Below are 21,650 nucleotides of genomic sequence, written 5' to 3'. Positions count from 1 at the left end.
GGGTGTGGGGGGTAGTAGGGTATACCTGGGTGTGGGGATGCCGGTGGCCTCGCAGATCAGCATGATATCGTCTAATGAAAAGGCCGTTAAGGACTCAGGCATCTTTGTCAGAATAGGAGGCTGTAACACTGGAAATAAAAATTACAATGTTGTTAATAATGTATTATAACCTCATTAACCATCACTGTACATGTTGTTACTACTCCTAACCATCACTGTACATGTTGTTACTACTCCTAACCTCATTAACCATCACTGTACATGTTGTTACTACTCCTAACCTCATTAACCATCACTGTACATGTTGTTACTACTCCTAACCTCATTAACCATCACTGTACATGTTGTTACTACTCCTAACCTCATTAACCATCACTGTACATGTTGTTACTACTCCTAACCATCACTGTACATGTTGTTACTACTCCTAACCTCATTAACCATCACTGTACATGTTGTTACTACTCCTAACCATCACTGTACATGTTGTTACTACTCCTAACCTCATTAACCATCACTGTACATGTTGTTACTACTCCTAACCTCATTAACCATCACTGTACATGTTGTTACTACTCCTAAACATCACTGTACATGTTGTTACTACTCCTAACCATCACTGTACATGTTGTTACTACTCCTAATCATCACTGTACATGTTGTTACTACTCCTAACCTCATTAACCATCACTGTACCTGTTGTTACTACTCCTAACCTCATTAACCATCACTGTACATGTTGTTACTACTCCTAACCTCATTAACCATCACTGTACATGTTGTTACTACTCCTAACCTCATTAACCATCACTGTACATGTTGTTACTACTCCTAACCATCACTGTACATGTTGTTACTACTCCTAACCTCATTAACCATCACTGTACATGTTGTTACTACTCCTAACCTCATTAACCACCACTGTACATGTTGTTACTACTCCTAACCACCACTGTACATGTTGTTACTACTCCTAACCATCACTGTACATGTTGTTACTACTCCTATCCACCACTGTACATGTTGTTACTACTCCTAACCTCATTAACCATCACTGTACATGTTGTTACTACTCCTAACCTCATTAACCATCACTGTACATGTTGTTACTACTCCTAACCATCACTGTACATGTTGTTACTACTCCTATCCACCACTGTACATGTTGTTACTACTCCTAACCATCACTGTACATGTTGTTACTACTCCTATCCATCACTGTACATGTTGTTACTACTCCTAACCTCATTAACCATCACTGTACATGTTGTTACTACTCCTAACCATCACTGTACATGTTGTTACTACTCCTAACCTCATTAACCATCACTGTACATGTTGTTACTACTCCTAACCTCATTAACCATCACTGTACATGTTGTTACTACTCCTAACCTCATTAACCATCACTGTACATGTTGTTACTACTCCTAAACATCACTGTACATGTTGTTACTACTCCTAACCTCATTAACCATCACTGTACATGTTGTTACTACTCCTAACCTCATTAACCATCACTGTACATGTTGTTACTACTCCTAACCACCACTGTACATGTTGTTACTACTCCTAACCATCACTGTACATGTTGTTACTACTCCTAACCTCATTAACCATCACTGTACATGTTGTTACTACTCCTAAACACCACTGTACATGTTGTTACTACTCCTAACCTCATTAACCATCACTGTACATGTTGTTACTACTCCTAACCTCATTAACCATCACTGTACATGTTGTTACTACTCCTAAACATCACTGTACATGTTGTTACTACTCCTAACCATCACTGTACATGTTGTTACTACTCCTAAACATCACTGTACATGTTGTTACTACTCCTAACCTCATTAACCATCACTGTACATGTTGTTACTACTCCTAACCTCATTAACCACCACTGTACATGTTGTTACTACTCCTAAACACCACTGTACATGTTGTTACTACTCCTAAACACCACTGTACATGTTGTTACTACTCCTAACCTCATTAACCATCACTGTACATGTTGTTACTACTCCTAACCTCATTAACCACCACTGTACATGTTGTTACTACTCCTAAACACCACTGTACATGTTGTTACTACTCCTAACCTCATTAACCATCACTGTACATGTTGTTACTACTCCTAACCACCACTGTACATGTTGTTACTACTCCTAACCACCACTGTACATGTTGTTGCTACTCCTAACCTCATTAACCATCACTGTACATGTTGTTACTACTCCTAACCTCATTAACCATCACTGTACATGTTGTTACTACTCCTAACCTCATTAACCATCACTGTACATGTTGTTACTACTCCTAACCTCATTAACCATCACTGTACATGTTGTTACTACTCCTAATCATCACTGTACATGTTGTTGCTACTCCTAACCTCATTAACCATCACTGTACATGTTGTTACTACTCCTAACCTCATTAACCATCACTGTACATGTTGTTACTACTCCTAACCATCACTGTACATGTTGTTACTACTCCTAACCTCATTAACCATCACTGTACATGTTGTTACTACTACTAATCATCACTGTACATGTTGTTACTACTCCTAATCATCACTGTACATGTTGTTACTACTCCTAACCTCATTAACCATCACTGTACATGTTGTTACTACTCCTAACCTCATTAACCATCACTGTACATGTTGTTACTACTCCTAACCTCATTAACCATCACTGTACATGTTGTTACTACTCCTAAACATCACTGTACATGTTGTTACTACTCCTAACCATCACTGTACATGTTGTTACTACTCCTAACCATCACTGTACATGTTGTTACTACTCCTAACCATCACTGTACATGTTGTTACTACTCCTAACCTCATTAACCATCACTGTACATGTTGTTACTACTCCTAACCTCATTAACCATCACTGTACATGTTGTTACTACTCCTAAACATCACTGTACATGTTGTTACTACTCCTAACCTCATTAACCATCACTGTACATGTTGTTACTACTCCTAAACATCACTGTACATGTTGTTACTACTCCTAACCTCATTAACCATCACTGTACATGTTGTTACTACTCCTAACCTCATTAACCATCACTGTACATGTTGTTACTACTCCTAACCTCATTAACCATCACTGTACATGTTGTTACTACTCCTAACCTCATTAACCATCACTGTACATGTTGTTACTACTCCTATCCACCACTGTACATGTTGTTACTACTCCTAACCATCACTGTACATGTTGTTACTACTCCTAACCTCATTAACCATCACTGTACATGTTGTTACTACTCCTAACCATCACTGTACATGTTGTTACTACTCCTAACCATCACTGTACATGTTGTTACTACTCCTAACCTCATTAACCATCACTGTACATGTTGTTACTACTCCTAACCACATTAACCATCACTGTACATGTTGTTACTACTCCTAACCTCATTAACCATCACTGTACATGTTGTTACTACTCCTAACCTCATTAACCATCACTGTACATGTTGTTACTACTCCTAACCTCATTAACCATCACTGTACATGTTGTTACTACTCCTAACCATCACTGTACATGTTGTTACTACTCCTAACCTCATTAACCATCACTGTACATGTTGTTACTACTCCTAATCATCACTGTACATGTTGTTACTACTCCTAACCATCACTGTAGATGTTGTTACTACTCCTAACCTCATTAACCACCACTGTACATGTTGTTACTACTCCTAAACACCACTGTACATGTTGTTACTACTCCTAACCTCATAAACCATCACTGTACATGTTGTTACTACTCCTAACCTCATTAACCATCACTGTACATGTTGTTACTACTCCTAACCTCATTAACCATCACTGTACATGTTGTTACTACTCCTAACCTCATTAACCATCACTGTACATGTTGTTACTACTCCTAACCTCATTAACCATCACTGTACATGTTGTTACTACTCCTAAACACCACTGTACATGTTGTTACTACTCCTAACCACCACTGTACATGTTGTTACTACTCCTAACCATCACTGTACATGTTGTTACTACTCCTAAACACCACTGTACATGTTGTTACTACTCCTATCCACCACTGTACATGTTGTTACTACTCCTAACCTCATTAACCATCACTGTACATGTTGTTACTACTCCTAACCTCATTAACCATCACTGTACATGTTGTTACTACTCCTAACCTCATTAACCACCACTGTACATGTTGTTACTACTCCTAACCTCATTAACCATCACTGTACATGTTGTTACTACTCCTAACCTCATTAACCATCACTGTACATGTTGTTACTACTCCTAACCATCACTGTACATGTTGTTACTACTCCTAACCGTCACTGTACATGTTGTTACTACTCCTAACCTCATTAACCATCACTGTACATGTTGTTACTACTCCTATCCACATTAACCATCACTGTACATGTTGTTACTACTCCTAACCTCATTAACCATCACTGTACATGTTGTTACTACTCCTAACCTCATTAACCATCACTGTACATGTTGTTACTACTCCTAATCATCACTGTACATGTTGTTACTACTCCTAACCTCATTAACCATCACTGTACATGTTGTTACTACTCCTAACCTCATTAACCATCACTGTACATGTTGTTACTACTCCTAACCATCACTGTACATGTTGTTACTACTCCTAACCTCATTAACCATCACTGTACATGTTGTTACTACTACTAATCATCACTGTACATGTTGTTACTACTCCTAATCATCACTGTACATGTTGTTACTACTCCTAACCTCATTAACCATCACTGTACATGTTGTTACTACTCCTAACCTCATTAACCATCACTGTACATGTTGTTACTACTCCTAACCTCATTAACCATCACTGTACAAATTGTTACTACTCCTAACCTCATTAACCATCACTGTACATGTTGTTACTACTCCTAACCTCATTAACCATCACTGTACATGTTGTTACTACTCCTAAACATCACTGTACATGTTGTTACTACTCCTAAACATCACTGTACATGTTGTTACTACTCCTAACCATCACTGTACATGTTGTTACTACTCCTAACCATCACTGTACATGTTGTTACTACTCCTAACCATCACTGTACATGTTGTTACTACTCCTAACCTCATTAACCATCACTGTACATGTTGTTACTACTCCTAAACACCACTGTACATGTTGTTACTACTCCTAACCTCATTAACCATCACTGTACATGTTGTTACTACTCCTAACCTCATTAACCATCACTGTACATGTTGTTACTACTCCTAACCTCATTAACCATCACTGTACATGTTGTTACTACTCCTAACCTCATTAACCATCACTGTACATGTTGTTACTACTCCTAACCTCATTAACCATCACTGTACATGTTGTTACTACTCCTAACCTCATTAACCATCACTGTACATGTTGTTACTACTCCTAACCTCATTAACCATCACTGTACATGTTGTTACTACTCCTAAACATCACTGTACATGTTGTTACTACTCCTAACCATCACTGTACATGTTGTTACTACTCCTAACCATCACTGTACATGTTGTTACTACTCCTAACCTCATTAACCATCACTGTACATGTTGTTACTACTCCTAACCTCATTAACCATCACTGTACATGTTGTTACTACTCCTAATCATCACTGTACATGTTGTTACTACTCCTAACCTCATTAACCATCACTGTACATGTTGTTACTACTCCTAACCTCATTAACCATCACTGTACATGTTGTTACTACTCCTAATCATCACTGTACATGTTGTTACTACTCCTAATCATCACTGTACATGTTGTTACTACTCCTAACCTCATTAACCATCACTGTACATGTTGTTACTACTCCTAACCTCATTAACCATCACTGTACATGTTTTTACTACTCCTAACCTCATTAACCATCACTGTACATGTTGTTACTACTCCTAAACATCACTGTACATGTTGTTACTACTCCTAACCATCACTGTACATGTTGTTACTACTCCTAACCATCACTGTACATGTTGTTACTACTCCTAACCATCACTGTACATGTTGTTACTACTCCTATCCATCACTGTACATGTTGTTACTACTCCTAACCATCACTGTACATGTTGTTACTACTCCTAACCTCATTAACCATCACTGTACATGTTGTTACTACTCCTATCCACATTAACCATCACTGTACATGTTGTTACTACTCCTAAACATCACTGTACATGTTGTTACTACTCCTAACCTCATTAACCATCACTGTACATGTTGTTACTACTCCTAACCATCACTGTACATGTTGTTACTACTCCTAACCATCACTGTACATGTTGTTACTACTCCTAACCACCACTGTACATGTTGTTACTACTCCTAACCTCATTAACCATCACTGTACCTGTTGTTACTACTCCTAACCTCATTAACCACCACTGTACATGTTGTTACTACTCCTAACCTCATTAACCATCACTGTACATGTTGTTACTACTCCTAACCATCACTGTACATGTTGTTACTACTCCTATCCACCACTGTACATGTTGTTACTACTCCTAACCATCACTGTACATGTTGTTACTACTCCTAACCATCACTGTACATGTTGTTACTACTCCTAACCATCACTGTACATGTTGTTACTACTCCTAACCTCATTAACCATCACTGTACATGTTGTTACTACTCCTAACCTCATTAACCATCACTGTACATGTTGTTACTACTCCTAACCTCATTAACCATCACTGTACATGTTGTTACTACTCCTAACCTCATTAACCATCACTGTACATGTTGTTACTACTCCTAACCTCATTAACCATCACTGTACATGTTGTTACTACTCCTAAACATCACTGTACATGTTGTTACTACTCCTAACCATCACTGTACATGTTGTTACTACTCCTAAACATCACTGTACATGTTGTTACTACTCCTAACCTCATTAACCATCACTGTACATGTTGTTACTACTCCTAATCATCACTGTACATGTTGTTACTACTCCTAACCTCATTAACCATCACTGTACATGTTGTTACTACTCCTAAACATCACTGTACATGTTGTTACTACTCCTAACCTCATTAACCATCACTGTACATGTTGTTACTACTCCTATCCACCACTGTACATGTTGTTACTACTCCTATCCACCACTGTACATGTTGTTACTACTCCTATCCACCACTGTACATGTTGTTACTACTCCTAAACATCACTGTACATGTTGTTACTACTCCTAAACATCACTGTACATGTTGTTACTACTCCTAACCTCATTAACCATCACTGTACATGTTGTTACTACTCCTAACCTCATTAACCACCACTGTACATGTTGTTACTACTCCTAAACATCACTGTACATGTTGTTACTACTCCTAACCTCATTAACCACCACTGTACATGTTGTTACTACTCCTAAACATCACTGTACATGTTGTTACTACTCCTAACCATCACTGTACATGTTGTTACTACTCCTATCCATCACTGTACATGTTGTTACTACTCCTAACCTCATTAACCATCACTGTACATGTTGTTACTACTCCTAAACATCACTGTACATGTTGTTACTACTCCTAACCACATTAACCATCACTGTACATGTTGTTACTACTCCTAACCATCACTGTACATGTTGTTACTACTCCTAACCTCAATATTATGGGAGGAACTTACTGTTCTGTACTTTATCTGTTATTCCATAGAGAGCAGGGACAGACAGAGACAGAGTTAGGATTAGGGTCATTGTCAGTATATGTCAGCTAGAAACAATAGAACGAGAACTATATTGAAAAAGCAAGAGAGAGAGAGACTTTTAGCTGCTCTTTATAACATTAGTTAAGATGAGGAGGATATGAGAGGAGAGGAGAGGAGAGGAAAGGAGAGGCAAATGAGAGGAGAGGAGAGGAGAGAGAGGAAGAGGAGAGGAGACGAGAGAGAGAGAGAGAGGAAGAGGAGAGGAGACGAGAGAGAGAGAGAGGAGAGAGAGAGAGGAAGAGGAGAGGAGAGGAGACGAGAGAGAGAGAGAGGAGAGAGAGAGAGGAAGAGGAGAGGAGAGGAGACGAGAGAGAGGAGAGAGAGAGAGAGAGGAAGAGGAGAGGAGAGGAGACGAGAGAGAGGAGAGAGAGAGAGAGAGAGGAGAGAGAGGAAAAGGAGAAGAGGGGAGAGAGTGAGTATAGATAGAGACTTTCTTGGGGATCCTGATTATGTTCTTATTCAGACTCCACTTCTTTCTACCTCTCTCTATCCCTTTCTATTCATCCATCTCTTTACCTCTCTCTCCCCTGTCTCCCACATGGCGCAGTGGTCTAAGGCACTGCATCTCAGTGCAATAGGCATCTCTACAGTCCCTGGTTCAAATCCAGGCTGTATCACATCCAGCTGTGATTGGCTCAGGGGCTCCGTGTTGTCTGGGTTTGACTGGGGAAGGCTGTCCTTGTAAATAACACATTATTCTTAAATGACTTGCCTAGTTAAAAAAAAAACATCTCTCCCTCTCTCTACCCCCCCTGCCTTTGTCTCTCTCTCTTGGCCACGCCCAGATGAGAAGGTCAGACAAGCTCTCTCCTCTCCTCTTTCCTACCCTCCCCCCTCTCCATAGGGACAAGTCCTGACCTCTGAATTACCCTCTGCCAGGGACCAGTCTGTCTCAATGTGTTAATGGGATTGGATGTATGTGTTATTTACAATGACAGCCTTCCCCAGCCAAACCCTGGCAACATTGAGCCAATTGTGCGCTGCCCGATGGGACACCCAATCATGACATTTGAAATGTCTTTATTCTTTTGGACCTTTCGTGAGTGTAATGTTTACTGTTCATTTTTTCTTGTTTATTTCACTTTTGTTTATTATCTATTTCACATGCTTTGGCAATATTAACATATGTTTCCCATGACAATAAAGCCCTTACATTTAACTGAATTGATACTCACAGTTTTTGGGGATCTGGATGGCTCCATGAGCGAGTAGATGAGAGGAGGAGAGGAGGAACAGAGGGAGGAGGAGGAGGAGGCCAGGGGGGCTACTGCCCCTCTGATACTGAGATACACACATCTCTTACTGTCCCATCAACACCACACACACACACCCCCTCAAACACACACACCCTCAACCCCTCAAACACACACAGGAACCCCAGGAACCGAATCCTCTGGTGCGTGTCAAAAACAGACTGACACACGTGTCTGTGTTTGTTGGCGTATCTGTCGGTGCGTGTCTCGTCCAGCAGCCTCTCTTTACCCTCGGTCTCCTTGTCACTGTCCGCGGTCACTGCAAAGAATAAAGGAGAGAGAGACAAAGAGAGAAAAAAGACAGAGAGACAAAGAGCAGACCAATAGAACAAAGAAAGGGTGAAGGAGAGAGGGGAGGAGAGAGGTGAAGGAGAGAGGGGAGGAGAGAGGGAAGGAGAGAGGTGAAGGAGAGAGGGGAGGAGAGAGGGAAGGGGAGAGGTGAAGGAGAGAGGAGAGGAGAGAGGGGAGGAGAGATTAATATCACCTTAATGAGTCAGAGGTCTGTCTGTTCTCTGCCTCTAACAACTAGGAGGATGGGGACTTTACTCTGATTAAGAAGGGGTGTAGAGAGAAGGGGGCGGAGAGAGAGGGGGGTGGAGAGGAGAGAGAGGGGGGTTGTGAGAGAGGAGGGGTGGACAGGGGGGGTTGTAGATATATACTGACAGCTGGCTAATGTAGCCCCCCCCCCAGGCTCTATAATTACGCATCCGAACGCCATACACTCCCCTAAACCTCCACTCCACACAAACACACACACACACACACACACACACACACACACACACACACACACAAACACACACCTTCCCAAACACACTGTGACCCCAACCTCATCTCTGCTATTGTTGTCAAACACCACCCCTGAACCACACACACACACACACACACACACACACACACACACACACACACACACACACACACACACACACACACACACACACACACACACACACACACACACACACACACACACACACACACACACACACACACACACACACACACACACACACACAGCTGCTGCCTGTCCTGCTCGACGGGACCAGTGGGACAACATCAACATAAAGAAAGAGAGATTGGGATGAGGGTGGGGGGGGGGGGGGCACAATAGCAGACAGAATGGAAGGGAAGAAGTTACTGGTCAGAGAGAGAGAGAGAGACCAAAGAGGGCCTACAGCAGCACCTAGATCTTCTGCATAGATTCTGCCAGACCTGGGCCCTGACAGGAAATCTCAGCAAGACTAAGAAAATGGTGTTCCAAAAAAGGTCCAGTTGCCAGGACCACAAATACAAATTCTATCTTGACACAGTTGCTCTAGAGCACACAAACAACGATACATATCTCGGCCTAAACATCAGCGCCACAAGTAACTTCCACAAAGCTGTGAACGATCTTGAGGGAGAAGGCAAGAAGGGCCTTCTATGTCATCAAAAGGAACATAAAATTTGAATTTGGAAAATGAGCTGCACTTCCTAACCTCCTGCCAAATGTAGTAAAATGGCGGTGGAAGAAATGGCAGCAAAATGTCCAGTCTAAACAATTGTGCTATTATGTGTTTTTTTCTCGTGTTATTTGTAACTTATTTTGTACATAATGTTTCTGCCACCGTATCTTTCAGCAATAAAGAGCTTCTGGATATCAGGACAGCGATCACTCACCTCGGATTAGACAAAGATTGTTTCTTCAACAAGCAGGAAGGATATACTGCGAACACCCGACAAGGCCAACATCCCGTCACTGGCAAGAGAAAGAGATGCAGGTATAGAGGACACAGGGCGGGGTGCCTCGTAAGGATCCAGAGAAGTGGGAAAGCTGTCGTTACCGTCAATATTACTCGCCAACGTACAATCATTGGACAATAAATTAGACGAGGTACGATCACGAATATCCTACCAACCGGGACATAAAAAACTGTAGCATCATATGTTTCATGGACTCATGGCTGAATGATGGATATTCAGCCAGCGCTGCACCGGCTAGATTCGTTGAAAAACAGCTGGTGCATGAAATCTAAGGAAGTCTCCAGATTTTTCCTGAAGTAGCGTATCTTAGCTGTAGACCACACTATTTTCTCAGCTATACTTTTCGTGGCTGTTTATTTACCACCACAGACAGATGCACTAAGACCGCACTCAGTCAGCTGTATAAGGAAATAAACAAACAGGAAACCACTCACCCAGAGGCGGCGCTCCTAGTGGCCGGACACTTTAATGCAGGGAAACTTAAATCAGTTCTACCAAATTTCTATCAGCATGTTAAATGTGCAACCAGAGGGGGGGGGGGGAAACTCTGGACCACCTTTACTCAACACACAGAGACTCATACAAAGCTCTCCCTCGCCCTCCATTTGGCAAATCTAACCACAATTCTATCCTCCTGATTCCTGTTTACAAGCAAAAATTAAAGCAGGAAGCACCAGTGACTCGGTCTATAAACAAGTGGTCAGATGAAGCAGATGCTAAACTACAGGACTGTTTTGCTATCAGACTGGAATATGTTCTGGGATTATTCCGATGGCATTGAGGAGTCATTGGCTTTATCGATAAGTGCATCGAGGACGTCATTCCCACAGTGACTGTATGTACATACCCCAACCAGAAGCCATGATTACAGGCAACATTCGCACTGAGCTAAAGGGCAGAGCTAAAACTTTCAATGTGTAGCACTCTAACCCGGAAGATTACAAGAAATCCTGCTATGCCCTCCGACGAACCATCAAGCAGGCAAAGCGTCAATACAGGGCTAAGATTGAATCATACTACACCGGCTCAGACGCTCGTCTTATGTGGCAGGACTTGCAAACTATTACAGACTACAAAGGGAAGCACAGGGATGCCCAGTGACACGAGCCTAACAGACGAGCTAAATCACTTCTATGCTCACTTCGAGGCAAGCAACACTGAGGCATGCATGAGAGCATCAGCTGTTCCGGACGACTGTGTGATCACGCTCTCTGTAGCCGATGTGAGTAAGACCTTTAAACAGGTCAACATTCACAAGGTTCCCAATGGATTACCAGGACGTGTGCTCCGGGCATGTGCTGACCAACTGGCAGGTGTCTTCACTGACATTTTCAACATGTCCTTGATTGGGTCTGTAATACTGTAATGTTTCAAGCAGACCACCGTAGCCCCTGTGCCCACGATCAGCTGTCCGTCCTGTTTCCCTGTAGCGCTGTCTTAGGCATCTCACAGTACGGACATTGCAGTACGGACACTCCGGTCCTCATGCTTCCTTGCAGTATGCCTAAAGCACGTTCACGCAGATGAGCAGGGACCCTGGGCATCTTTCTTTTGGTGTTTTTCCAGAGTCAGTAGAAAGGCCTCTTTAGTGTCCTAAGTTTTCATAACTGTGACCTTAATTGCCTACCGTCTGTAAGCTGTTAGTGTCTGAACGACCGTTCCACAGGTGCATGTTCATTAATTGTTTATGGTTCATTGAACAATCATGGGAAACAGTGTTTAAACCCACAACAATGAAGATCTGTGAAGTTATTTGGATTTTTACTAATTATCTTTGAAAGACAAGGTCCTGAAAAAGGGACTTTTTTTTTTTGTTGCTGAGTTTATCTGACTGCTACTTCACTGAGGTGTGAAGTGAAAGGTGTTAAAGCCCTTGAGCCCAACAGGAGAGTTTCGACACCCAAATGGAGCAGTGCTATGTTTACACACTAACCCTCTGTTCATTTCTTATGGCTGCAGTATTGAGTAGCTTGAATGAAAGGTGCATAGAGGTGCCCATAGTAAACTGCCTGCTCCTCAGTCATAGTTGCTAATATATGCATATTATTATTAGAATTGGATGGAAAACACTCTGAAGTTTCTAAAACTGTTTGAATTATGTCTGTGAGTATAACAGAACTCATCTCAGGCAAAAACCTGAGAAGTTCCACTTCCTGTTTGGATTTTTTCTGAGGCTGGTAGATTTTCAACCAAGCTCTCATTGAAATTACAGCGAGATATGGATGAGTTTTCACTTCCACTAGATGTCAACAGTCAATAGAACTTTGTCTGATGACTCTAATGTGAAGGCCGAAGGAGACAGGAATGATTCTCCACTGCCGTGAGGTGACCATGCTTTGACCACACGCGTTCACATGAGAGGCAGCTCCGTTCCATCACTCAACTGAAGTCAATGTCCCCAGTTGGAACGTCATTCAAGATGTTGTTCTGAGCTCCGTCTCAGATTATTGCATGATTTGTTTTTTCCGTAAAGTTTTTTTGAAATCTGACCCAGCGGTTGCATTAAGGAGAGGTATATCTATAATTCCATGTGTATAACTTGTATTATCATCTACATTTATGATGAGTATTTCTGTTGAAACGATGTGGCTATGCACTATCACTGGATGTTTTTGGAACTAGTGAATGTAACGCGCCAAAGTAAACTCAGATTTTTTTATATAAATATGAACATTATCAAACAAAACATGCATGTATTGTGTGACATGAAGTCCTATGAGTGTCATCTGATGAAGATCATCAAAGGTTAGTGATTCATTTTATCTCTATTTCTGCTTTTTGTGAAAGCTATCTTTCGCTGGAAAAATGGCTGTGCTTATTGTGGTTTTGTGGTGACCTAACATAATCGTTTGTGGTGCTTTCGCTGAAAAACCTATCTGAAATCGGACACTTTGGTGTGATTAACAACAAGATTACCTTTAAAATGATATAAAACACAAAAGAATGTCTGAGTATTTTTAATTACGAGATTTCAGTTTTTTGAATTTGGCGCCCTGCACTTCGACTGGCTGTTGTCATATCGATCCCGTTGACGGGACTGCAGCCATAAGAAGTTTTAAGAGAGGGTGTCAGCGATGGGTGGAAACTCAGGATATTAGACAATGAGGACTCTGAATCAGCCAATGTGAACCTGTAGAAATCTGTAACAGTAACGGCACAGGGCCAAAACAGCCCCAAACAGTTTCAGCTGAACTTTCACGTGATCAAAGAGTTAGAGCTTCTCCTGCTGCGCTATCTTCAGAACGATACCCCCACCCCGAACGTGTCAGACCAGACCTCTTCAACCCCACAGATGAGCAACCCCAAGCAGAAAGTCAAACTCCCAGCACACAGTACTATTCCCTCATTGAAATGAAGAATACATTCACCCAGCTGAAGGTAAGGCAGGTGGAGCTGGAACAGCAGGTGATTACACTCCAGTCAGCACAAATCATTTTCCAACTCAACAAAATCCCCTCAACCAGACCCCGGAGAGCTGGAGGTGGGGAGAGACATATCTGCACTCTGGACTGTGGTGAGACAACATCAACCAGAGAAAGAGCAGGAGAGGAACAGAGCACTAGAGGAGAGGATCAGACTGCTGGAGGAGAGGGTGAGGGGGATGGAGGAGAGGATCAGACTGCTGGAGGAGAGGGTGAGGGGGATGGAGAAGAGGATCAGACTGCTGGAGGAGAGAATGAGGGGATGGAGGAGAGGATCAGAGTGCTGGACGAGAGAATGAGGGGGATGGAGGAGAGGATCAGAGTGCTGGAGGAGAGAATGAGGGGGATGGAGGAGAGGATCAGACTGCTGGGGGAGAGGATCAGACTGCTGGAGGGGAGGGTGAGGGAGATGGAGGAGAGGATCAGACTGCTGGGGGAGAGGGTGAGGGGGATGGTGTGTGACAGGGAACAGCCCATTAGAGACCTGGCCACCCCCGCAGAGAAGCCTCGAGAACAGTCCACCTCAGACCCTGACCAAAGTCTCGACACCCCAGCAGACCAGTCAACCCCAGACCCTGACCATAGCCTCAACATCACAGCAGGACAGACAAATGAAGAACCCCAAGCCCAGGGGATCCCACCCCTCCTGACAACCCCTCCTCACCCCCCCCCCCCCCCCCCCCCCACACACACACACACACACACACACACACACACACACACACACACACACACACACACACACACACACACACACACACACACACACACACACACACATACACATACACACTGAGTGCATACACAAGCCACTGATTCTACTCCTTCCTCTTGGACTCTTGTGGGATCTTGTTTTCTGTGTTTTTTTGCCTGCAGTCGCTGTACTCCTCTTGAACTTGCAGACGTGTTGCCGTGCGTTTTGTTGCCAACCTTACTTTGCTTGCTGACAACTTTACGTTTTTTTCTTTTTTACTTTTTAATTACCGTTTATATTTTTAGTTTTTCCATCACAACTTTTTTCCCTCATTCAACTTTTTCACTCCGGACGCTTTATCTGGACATGGTTCGTCAGTACCTTCAACAGCCGAAGCTAAGTAGTAACATTAACATGATGTCTTCTAATTGCAGTCGCTGTACTCATAATATACAGAAGAACGATCACCTTACGGCGAGAATAGCTGTGCTGCAAGCCCAGCTTCAGACGCAATCGTTAGGCAGGGTCATTTCAGTGTAGGAAAGGATGAAACAACGTCTGTGCCACCAGTAAGTACAGATAGTAACGTTAGTATAAATCCCCCCGCACAGTCCCCGCAGCCGGACAACTTTCTCATGGCTTCTGGAGGGAAATGCTGTTGGAATGCTCAACCGGTGTCGCTCATTCAGCCGACAGAAACTTTCAACCGGTTCTCCCCATTAAGCAGCGAGTCGGAGTCTGAGGCCGAGCCTTCTCTTGTCTCTACTCCTCCCGCTACGGGGTCTGAGACGCCGAAGGCTCCCACCATTAGCTCTGACAATTTGAAAACCCTAGTCATTGGCGACTCCATTACCCGCAGTATTAGACTTAAAACGAATCACCCAGCGATCATACACTGTTTACCAGGGGGCAGGGCTACCGACGTTAAGGCTAATCTGAAGATGGTGCTGGCTAAAGCTAAAACTGGTGAGTGTAGAGATATTGTTATCCACGTCAGCACCAACGATGTTAGGATGAAACAGTCAGAGGTCACCAAATGCAACATAGCTTCAGCGTGTAAATCAGCTAGAAAGATGTGTCGGCATCGAGTAATTGTCTCTGGCCCCCTCCCAGTTAGGGGGAGTGACGAGCTCTACAGCAGAGTCTCAGCACTCAATCGCTGGTTGAAAACTGTTTTCTGCCCCTCCCAAAAGATAGAATTTGTAGATAATTGGCCCTCTTTCTGGGACTCACACACAAACAGGACCAAGCCTGACCTGCTGAGGAGTGACGGACTCCATCCTAGCTGGAGGGGTGCTCTCATCTTATCTACCAACATAGACAGGGCTCTAACTCCTCTAGCTCCACAATGAAATAGGGTGCAGGCCTGGCAGCAGGCTGTTAGCCAACCTGCCAGCTTAGAGGAGTCTGCCACTAGCACAGTGAGTGTAGTCAGCTCAGCTATCCCCATTGAGACCGTGTCTGTGCCTCGACCTAGGTTGGGCAAAACTAAACATGGCGGTGTTCGCCTTAGCAATCTTATTAGGATAAAGACCTCCTCCATTCCTGCGATTATTGAAAGAGAAATTGATACCTCACATCTCAAAATAGGGTTACTTAATGTTAGATCCCTCACTTCAAAGGCAGTTATAGTCAATGAACTAATCACTGATCATAATCTTGATGTAATTGGCCTGACTGAAACATGGCTTAAGCCTGATGAATTTACTGTGTTAAATGAGGCCTCACTTCCTGGTTACACTAGTGACCATATCCCCTGTGCATCCCGCAAAGGCGGAGGTGTTGCTAACATTTACGATAGCAAATTTCAATTAACAAAAAAAAAAATGACGTTTTCGTCTTTTGAGCTTCTAGTCATGAAATCTATGCAGCCTACTCAATCACTTTTTATAGCTACTGTTTACAGGCCTCCTGGGCCATATACAGCGTTCCTCTCTGAGTTCCCTGAATTCCTATCAGACCTATATGATAGCAGATCATATTCTAATTTTTGGTGATTTTAATATTCATATGGAGAAGTCCACAGACCCACTCCAAAAGACTTTCGGAGCCATCATCGACTCAGTGGGTTTTGTCCAACATCCTGGGCCATATACAGCGTTCTTAAGAACTAATGTATCTTTCATTTGCTGTCCAACCTGTATTTTTTGTCAAGTTTATGATTAGTTATTGATGAGATTAGGTGCCTCTCCCAAGATTTCTCTCGACATTTTGTTTGCAGTTTGGCTACTATTCTCATTGTATAACCACGATTTGTGCCGCTAAATATGCACATTTTCGAACAAACCATATATGTATTGTGTAATATGATGTTATAGGACTGATGAAGTTTTGAGAAGGTTAGTGAAAAATTTTATATCTTTTGCTGGTTTATTCGCTATCGCTAACGTGCATGAATCAATGCTGCTGTGTGGTTGGCTATTGTAGTAAGCTAATATAATGCTATATTGTGTTTTCGCTGTAAAACACTTAAAAATTCTGAAATATTGGCTGGATTCACAAGATGTTTGTCTTTCATTTGCTGTACGCTGTGTATTTTTCATAAATGTTTTATGATGAGTATTTAGGTAATTCACGTTGGTCTCTGTAGTTATTCTAGCTGCTTTGGTGAGATTTTGTGATGGTGGCTGCATGGTAAAACTATGATTTATACCTGAAATATGCAAATTTTTCGAACAAAACATATGCTATACAATAAATATGTTATCAGACTGTCATCTGATGAAGTTGTTTCTTGGTTAGTGACTATTTATATCTTTATTTGGTCGAATTTGTGATAGCTACCTATGCAGTAAAAAAATGGTGGAGAAAAAAAAGTTGGGTCTTTTGCTAACGTGGTTAGCTAATAGATTTACATATTGTGTCTTCCCTGTAAAACATTTCAAAAATCAGAAATGATGCCTGGATTCACAAGATGTGTATCTTTCATCTGGTGTCTTGGACTTGTGATTTAATGATATTTAGATGCTAGTATTTACTTATGGCGCTATGCTAGGCTATGCTAGTCAGCTTTTTTACTGATGAGGGTGCTCCCAGATCCGGGATGAGTACCAAGTAAAAGTTAACTGAGTTCCCTGAATCCCTATTGGACCTTGTAGTCATAGCAGATAATATTCTAATTTTTGGTGATTTTAATATTCATATGGAGAAGTCCACAGACCCAATCCAAAAGGCTTTCGGAGCCATCATCGACTCAGTGGGTTTTGTCCAACATGTCTCTGGACCTACTCACTGCCACAGTCATACTCTGGACCTAGTTTTGTCCCATGGAATAAATGTTGTAGATCTTAATGTTTTTCCTCATAATCCTGGACTATCGGACCACCATTTTATTACATTTGCAATCGCAACAAATAATCTGCTCAGACCCCAACCAAGGAGCATCAAAAGTCGTGCTATAAATTCTCAGACAACACAAAAATTCCTTGATGCCCTTCCAGAATCCTTTTGCTTACCCAAGGACAAAAATCAGTTAACCACCTAACTGAGGAGCTCAATGTAACCGTGCGCAATACCCTAGATGCAGTTGCACCCCTAAAAACGAAAAACCTTTGTCATAAGAAACTAGCTCCCTGGTATACAGAAAATACCCGAGCTCTGAAGCAAGCTTCCAGAAAATTGGAACGGAAATGGCGCCACACCAAACTGGAAGTCCTCCGACTAGCTTGGAAAGACAGTACCGTGCAGTATCGAAGAGCCCTCACTGCTGCTCGATCATCCTACTTTTCCAACTTAATTGAGGAAAATAAGAACAATCCAAAATTTATTTTTGATACTGTTGCAAAGCTAACTAAAAAGCAGCATTCCCCAAGAGGATGGTTTTCACTTCAGCAGTAATAAATTCATGAACTTCTTTGAGGAAAAGATCATGATGATTAGAAAGCAAATTACGGACTCCTCTTTAAATCTGCGTATTCCTCCAGGGCTTAGCTGTTCTGGATCTGCACAGATCTGCCAAGGCCTGGGATCGGGAGAGACACTTAAGTGTTTTAGTACTATATCTCTTGACACAATGATGAAAATAATCATGGCCTCGAAACCTTCAAGCTGCATACTGGACCCTATTCCAACTAAACTACTGAAAGAGCTGCTTCCTGTGCTTGGCCCTCCTATGTTGAACATAACAAACGGCTCTCTATGCACCGGATGTGTACCAAACTCACTAAAAGTGGCAGTAATAAAGCCTCTCTTGAAAAAGCCAAACCTTGACCTAGAAAATATAAAAAACTATCGGCCTATATCGAATCTCCCATTCCTCTCAAATATTTTAGAAAAAGCTGTTGCGCAGCAACTCACTGCCTTTCTGAAGACAAACAATGTATACGAAATGCTTCAGTCTGGTTTTAGACCCCATCATAGCACTGAGACTGCACTTGTGAAGGTGGTAAATTACCTTTTAATGGTGTCAGACTGTGGCTCTGCATCTGTCCTCGTGCTACTAGACCTTAGTGCTGCCTTTGACACCATCGATCACCACATTCTTTTGGAGAGATTGGAAACCAAAATTGGTCTACATGGACAAGTTCTGGCCTGGTTTAGATCTTACCTGTCGGAAAGATATCAGTTTGTCTCTGTGAATGGTCTGTCCTCTGACAAATCAACTGTACATTTCGGTGTTCCTCAAGGTTCCGTTTTAGGACCACTATTGTTTTCACTATATATTTTACCTCTTGGGGATGTTATTCGAAAACATAATGTTAACTTTCACTGCTATTCCTGAAGACAAACAATGTATACGACATCTTGGCCATGTTCTGTTATAATCTCCACCCGGCACAGCCAGAAGAGGACTGGCCACCCCTCATGGCCTGGTTCCTCTCTAGGTTTCTTCCTAGGTTCTGGCCTTTCTAGGGAGTTTTTCCCAGCCACCGTGCTTCTACACCTGCATTGCTTGCTGTTTGGGGTTTTAGGCTGGGTTTCTGTACAGCACTTTGTGACATCAGCTGGTGTAAGAAGGGCTTTATAAATAAATGTGATTTTGTGATATTTATGTTTATTTATTTCCCTTTTGTACATTAACCATTTGTACATCAATACAACACTGTATATATACATAATGACATTTGTAATGTCTTTATTATTTTGAAACTTCTGTGAGTGTAATGTTTACTGTACATTTTTATTGTTTATTTCACTTTTGTATATTATCTACCTCACTTGCTTTGGCAATGTTTACATATGTTTCCCATACCAATAAAGCCCCTTGAATTGAATTGAATTGAGAGAGAGAGTTGGAGCGAAGGAGATTGAGAAAGAATAAAAGAAGACAGAGATACTGGAGACACTGGGATAGAGTTTGTGTTGGTGTGTGTTGGTTCTTCTGTCCTTGTGGGGACTTACGGGGATTTAGGTCCCACAAGGACAGAAGAACCAACACAAGATAACAAAATTCTGAATTTCTAATGTCCCCATGAGGACAACGGCTATTTTAAGCATAGGGGTCAGGGTTATGTTTAGGGTTGTGGTTAGGTTATGTTTAGGGTTATGTTTAGGGTTATGGTTAGGTTAGGTTTAGGGTTATGTTTAGGGTTATGGTTAGGTTAGGTTTAGGGTTATGTTTAGGGTTATGGTTAGGGTTATGGTTAGGTTAGGTTTAGGGTTATGTTTAGGGTTATGTTTAGGGTTATGGTTAGGTTAGGTTTAGGGTTATGTTTAGGGTTATGGTTAGGTTAGGTTTAGGGTTATGTTTAGGGTTATGGTTAGGTTAGGTTTAGGGTTATGTTTAGGGTTATGTTTAGGGTTATGGTTAGGTTAGGTTTAGGGTTATGTTTAGGGTTATGTTTAGGGTTATGGTTAGGTTAGGTTTAGGGTTATGTTTAGGGTTATGGTTAGGTTAGGTTTAGGGTTATGTTTAGGGTTATGGTTAGGTTAGGTTTAGGGTTATGTTTAGGGTTATGGTTAGGTTAGGTTTAGGGTTATGTTTAGGGTTATGGTTAGGTTAGGTTTAGGGTTATGTTTAGGGTTATGGTTAGGTTAGGTTTAGGGTTATGGTTAGGTTAGGTTTAGGGTTGTGGTTATGGTTATTGTTATAGTTTTGGTTAGTTTTAGTTTAGGGTTAGGGTTAGTGTTAGGTTTCGGGTTAAGGTTAGGGTTAGGGTCACGTTTAGGGTTTAGGTTAGGGTTACGTTTAAGGTTAGGGTTAGGGTTAGGGTTTAGGTTAGGGTTACGTTTAAGGTTTAGGTTAGGGTTAGGGTTAGGGTTTAGGTTAGGGTTACGTTTAAGGTTTAGGTTAGGGTTAGGGTTTAGGTTAGGGTTAGGGTTAGGGTTTAGGTTAGGGTTAGGGTTAGGGTTTAGGTTAGGGTTACGTTTAAGGTTTAGGTTAGGGTTAGGGTTAGGGTTTAGGTTAGGGTTACGTTTAAGGTTTAGGTTTAGGTTAGGGTTAGGGTTTAGGTTAGGGTTAGGGTTAGGTTTAAGGTTTAGGTTAGGGTTAGGGTTTAGGTTAGGGTTACGTTTAAGGTTTAGGTTAGGGTTAGGGTTAGGGTTAGGGTTTAGGTTAGGGTTACGTTTAAGGTTTAGGTTAGGGTTAGGGTTTAGGTTAGGGTTACGTTTAAGGTTTAGGTTTAGGTTAGGGTTAGGGTTCAGGTTAGGGTTACGTTTAAGGTTTAGGTTAGGGTTAAGGTTAGGGTTAGGGTTAGGGTTTAGGTTAGGGTTACGTTTAAGGTTTAGGTTAGGGTTAGGGTTAGGGTTTAGGTTAGGGTTACGTTTAAGGTTTAGGTTTAGGTTAGGGTTAGGGTTTAGGTTAGGGTTAGGT

General features: G+C 41.9%; 1 protein-coding gene across 4 annotated transcripts in view; it reads right to left on the bottom strand.

The window, feature by feature from the left end:
* Positions 1-21,650, bottom strand: part of LOC129829417 (neural cell adhesion molecule L1.1-like) — a 194,868-nt gene that overhangs the window by 135,545 nt on the left and 37,673 nt on the right. For 3 of the 4 annotated variants that reach the window (XM_055891100.1, XM_055891099.1, XM_055891101.1), the window contains exons 2-4: positions 8,960-9,296; positions 7,704-7,718; positions 26-128 (exon numbers count right to left, since the gene is read on the bottom strand). In XM_055891100.1, coding sequence (XP_055747075.1) covers positions 26-128; positions 7,704-7,718; positions 8,960-9,080 — 239 coding nt within the window. In that variant the 5' untranslated portion in view covers positions 9,081-9,296. The remainder of the gene's footprint in view (positions 1-25; positions 129-7,703; positions 7,719-8,959; positions 9,297-21,650) is intronic. The other variant, XM_055891102.1, reaches the window with a different exon arrangement.

The sequence above is a fragment of the Salvelinus fontinalis genome, chromosome 31 (genome assembly GCF_029448725.1).
Source record: "Salvelinus fontinalis isolate EN_2023a chromosome 31, ASM2944872v1, whole genome shotgun sequence".
Taxonomy (NCBI): Eukaryota; Metazoa; Chordata; class Actinopteri; order Salmoniformes; family Salmonidae; genus Salvelinus; species Salvelinus fontinalis.
Note: the sequence above shows the minus strand (reverse complement) of the source record. Positions and strands in the feature narration are given on the sequence as shown.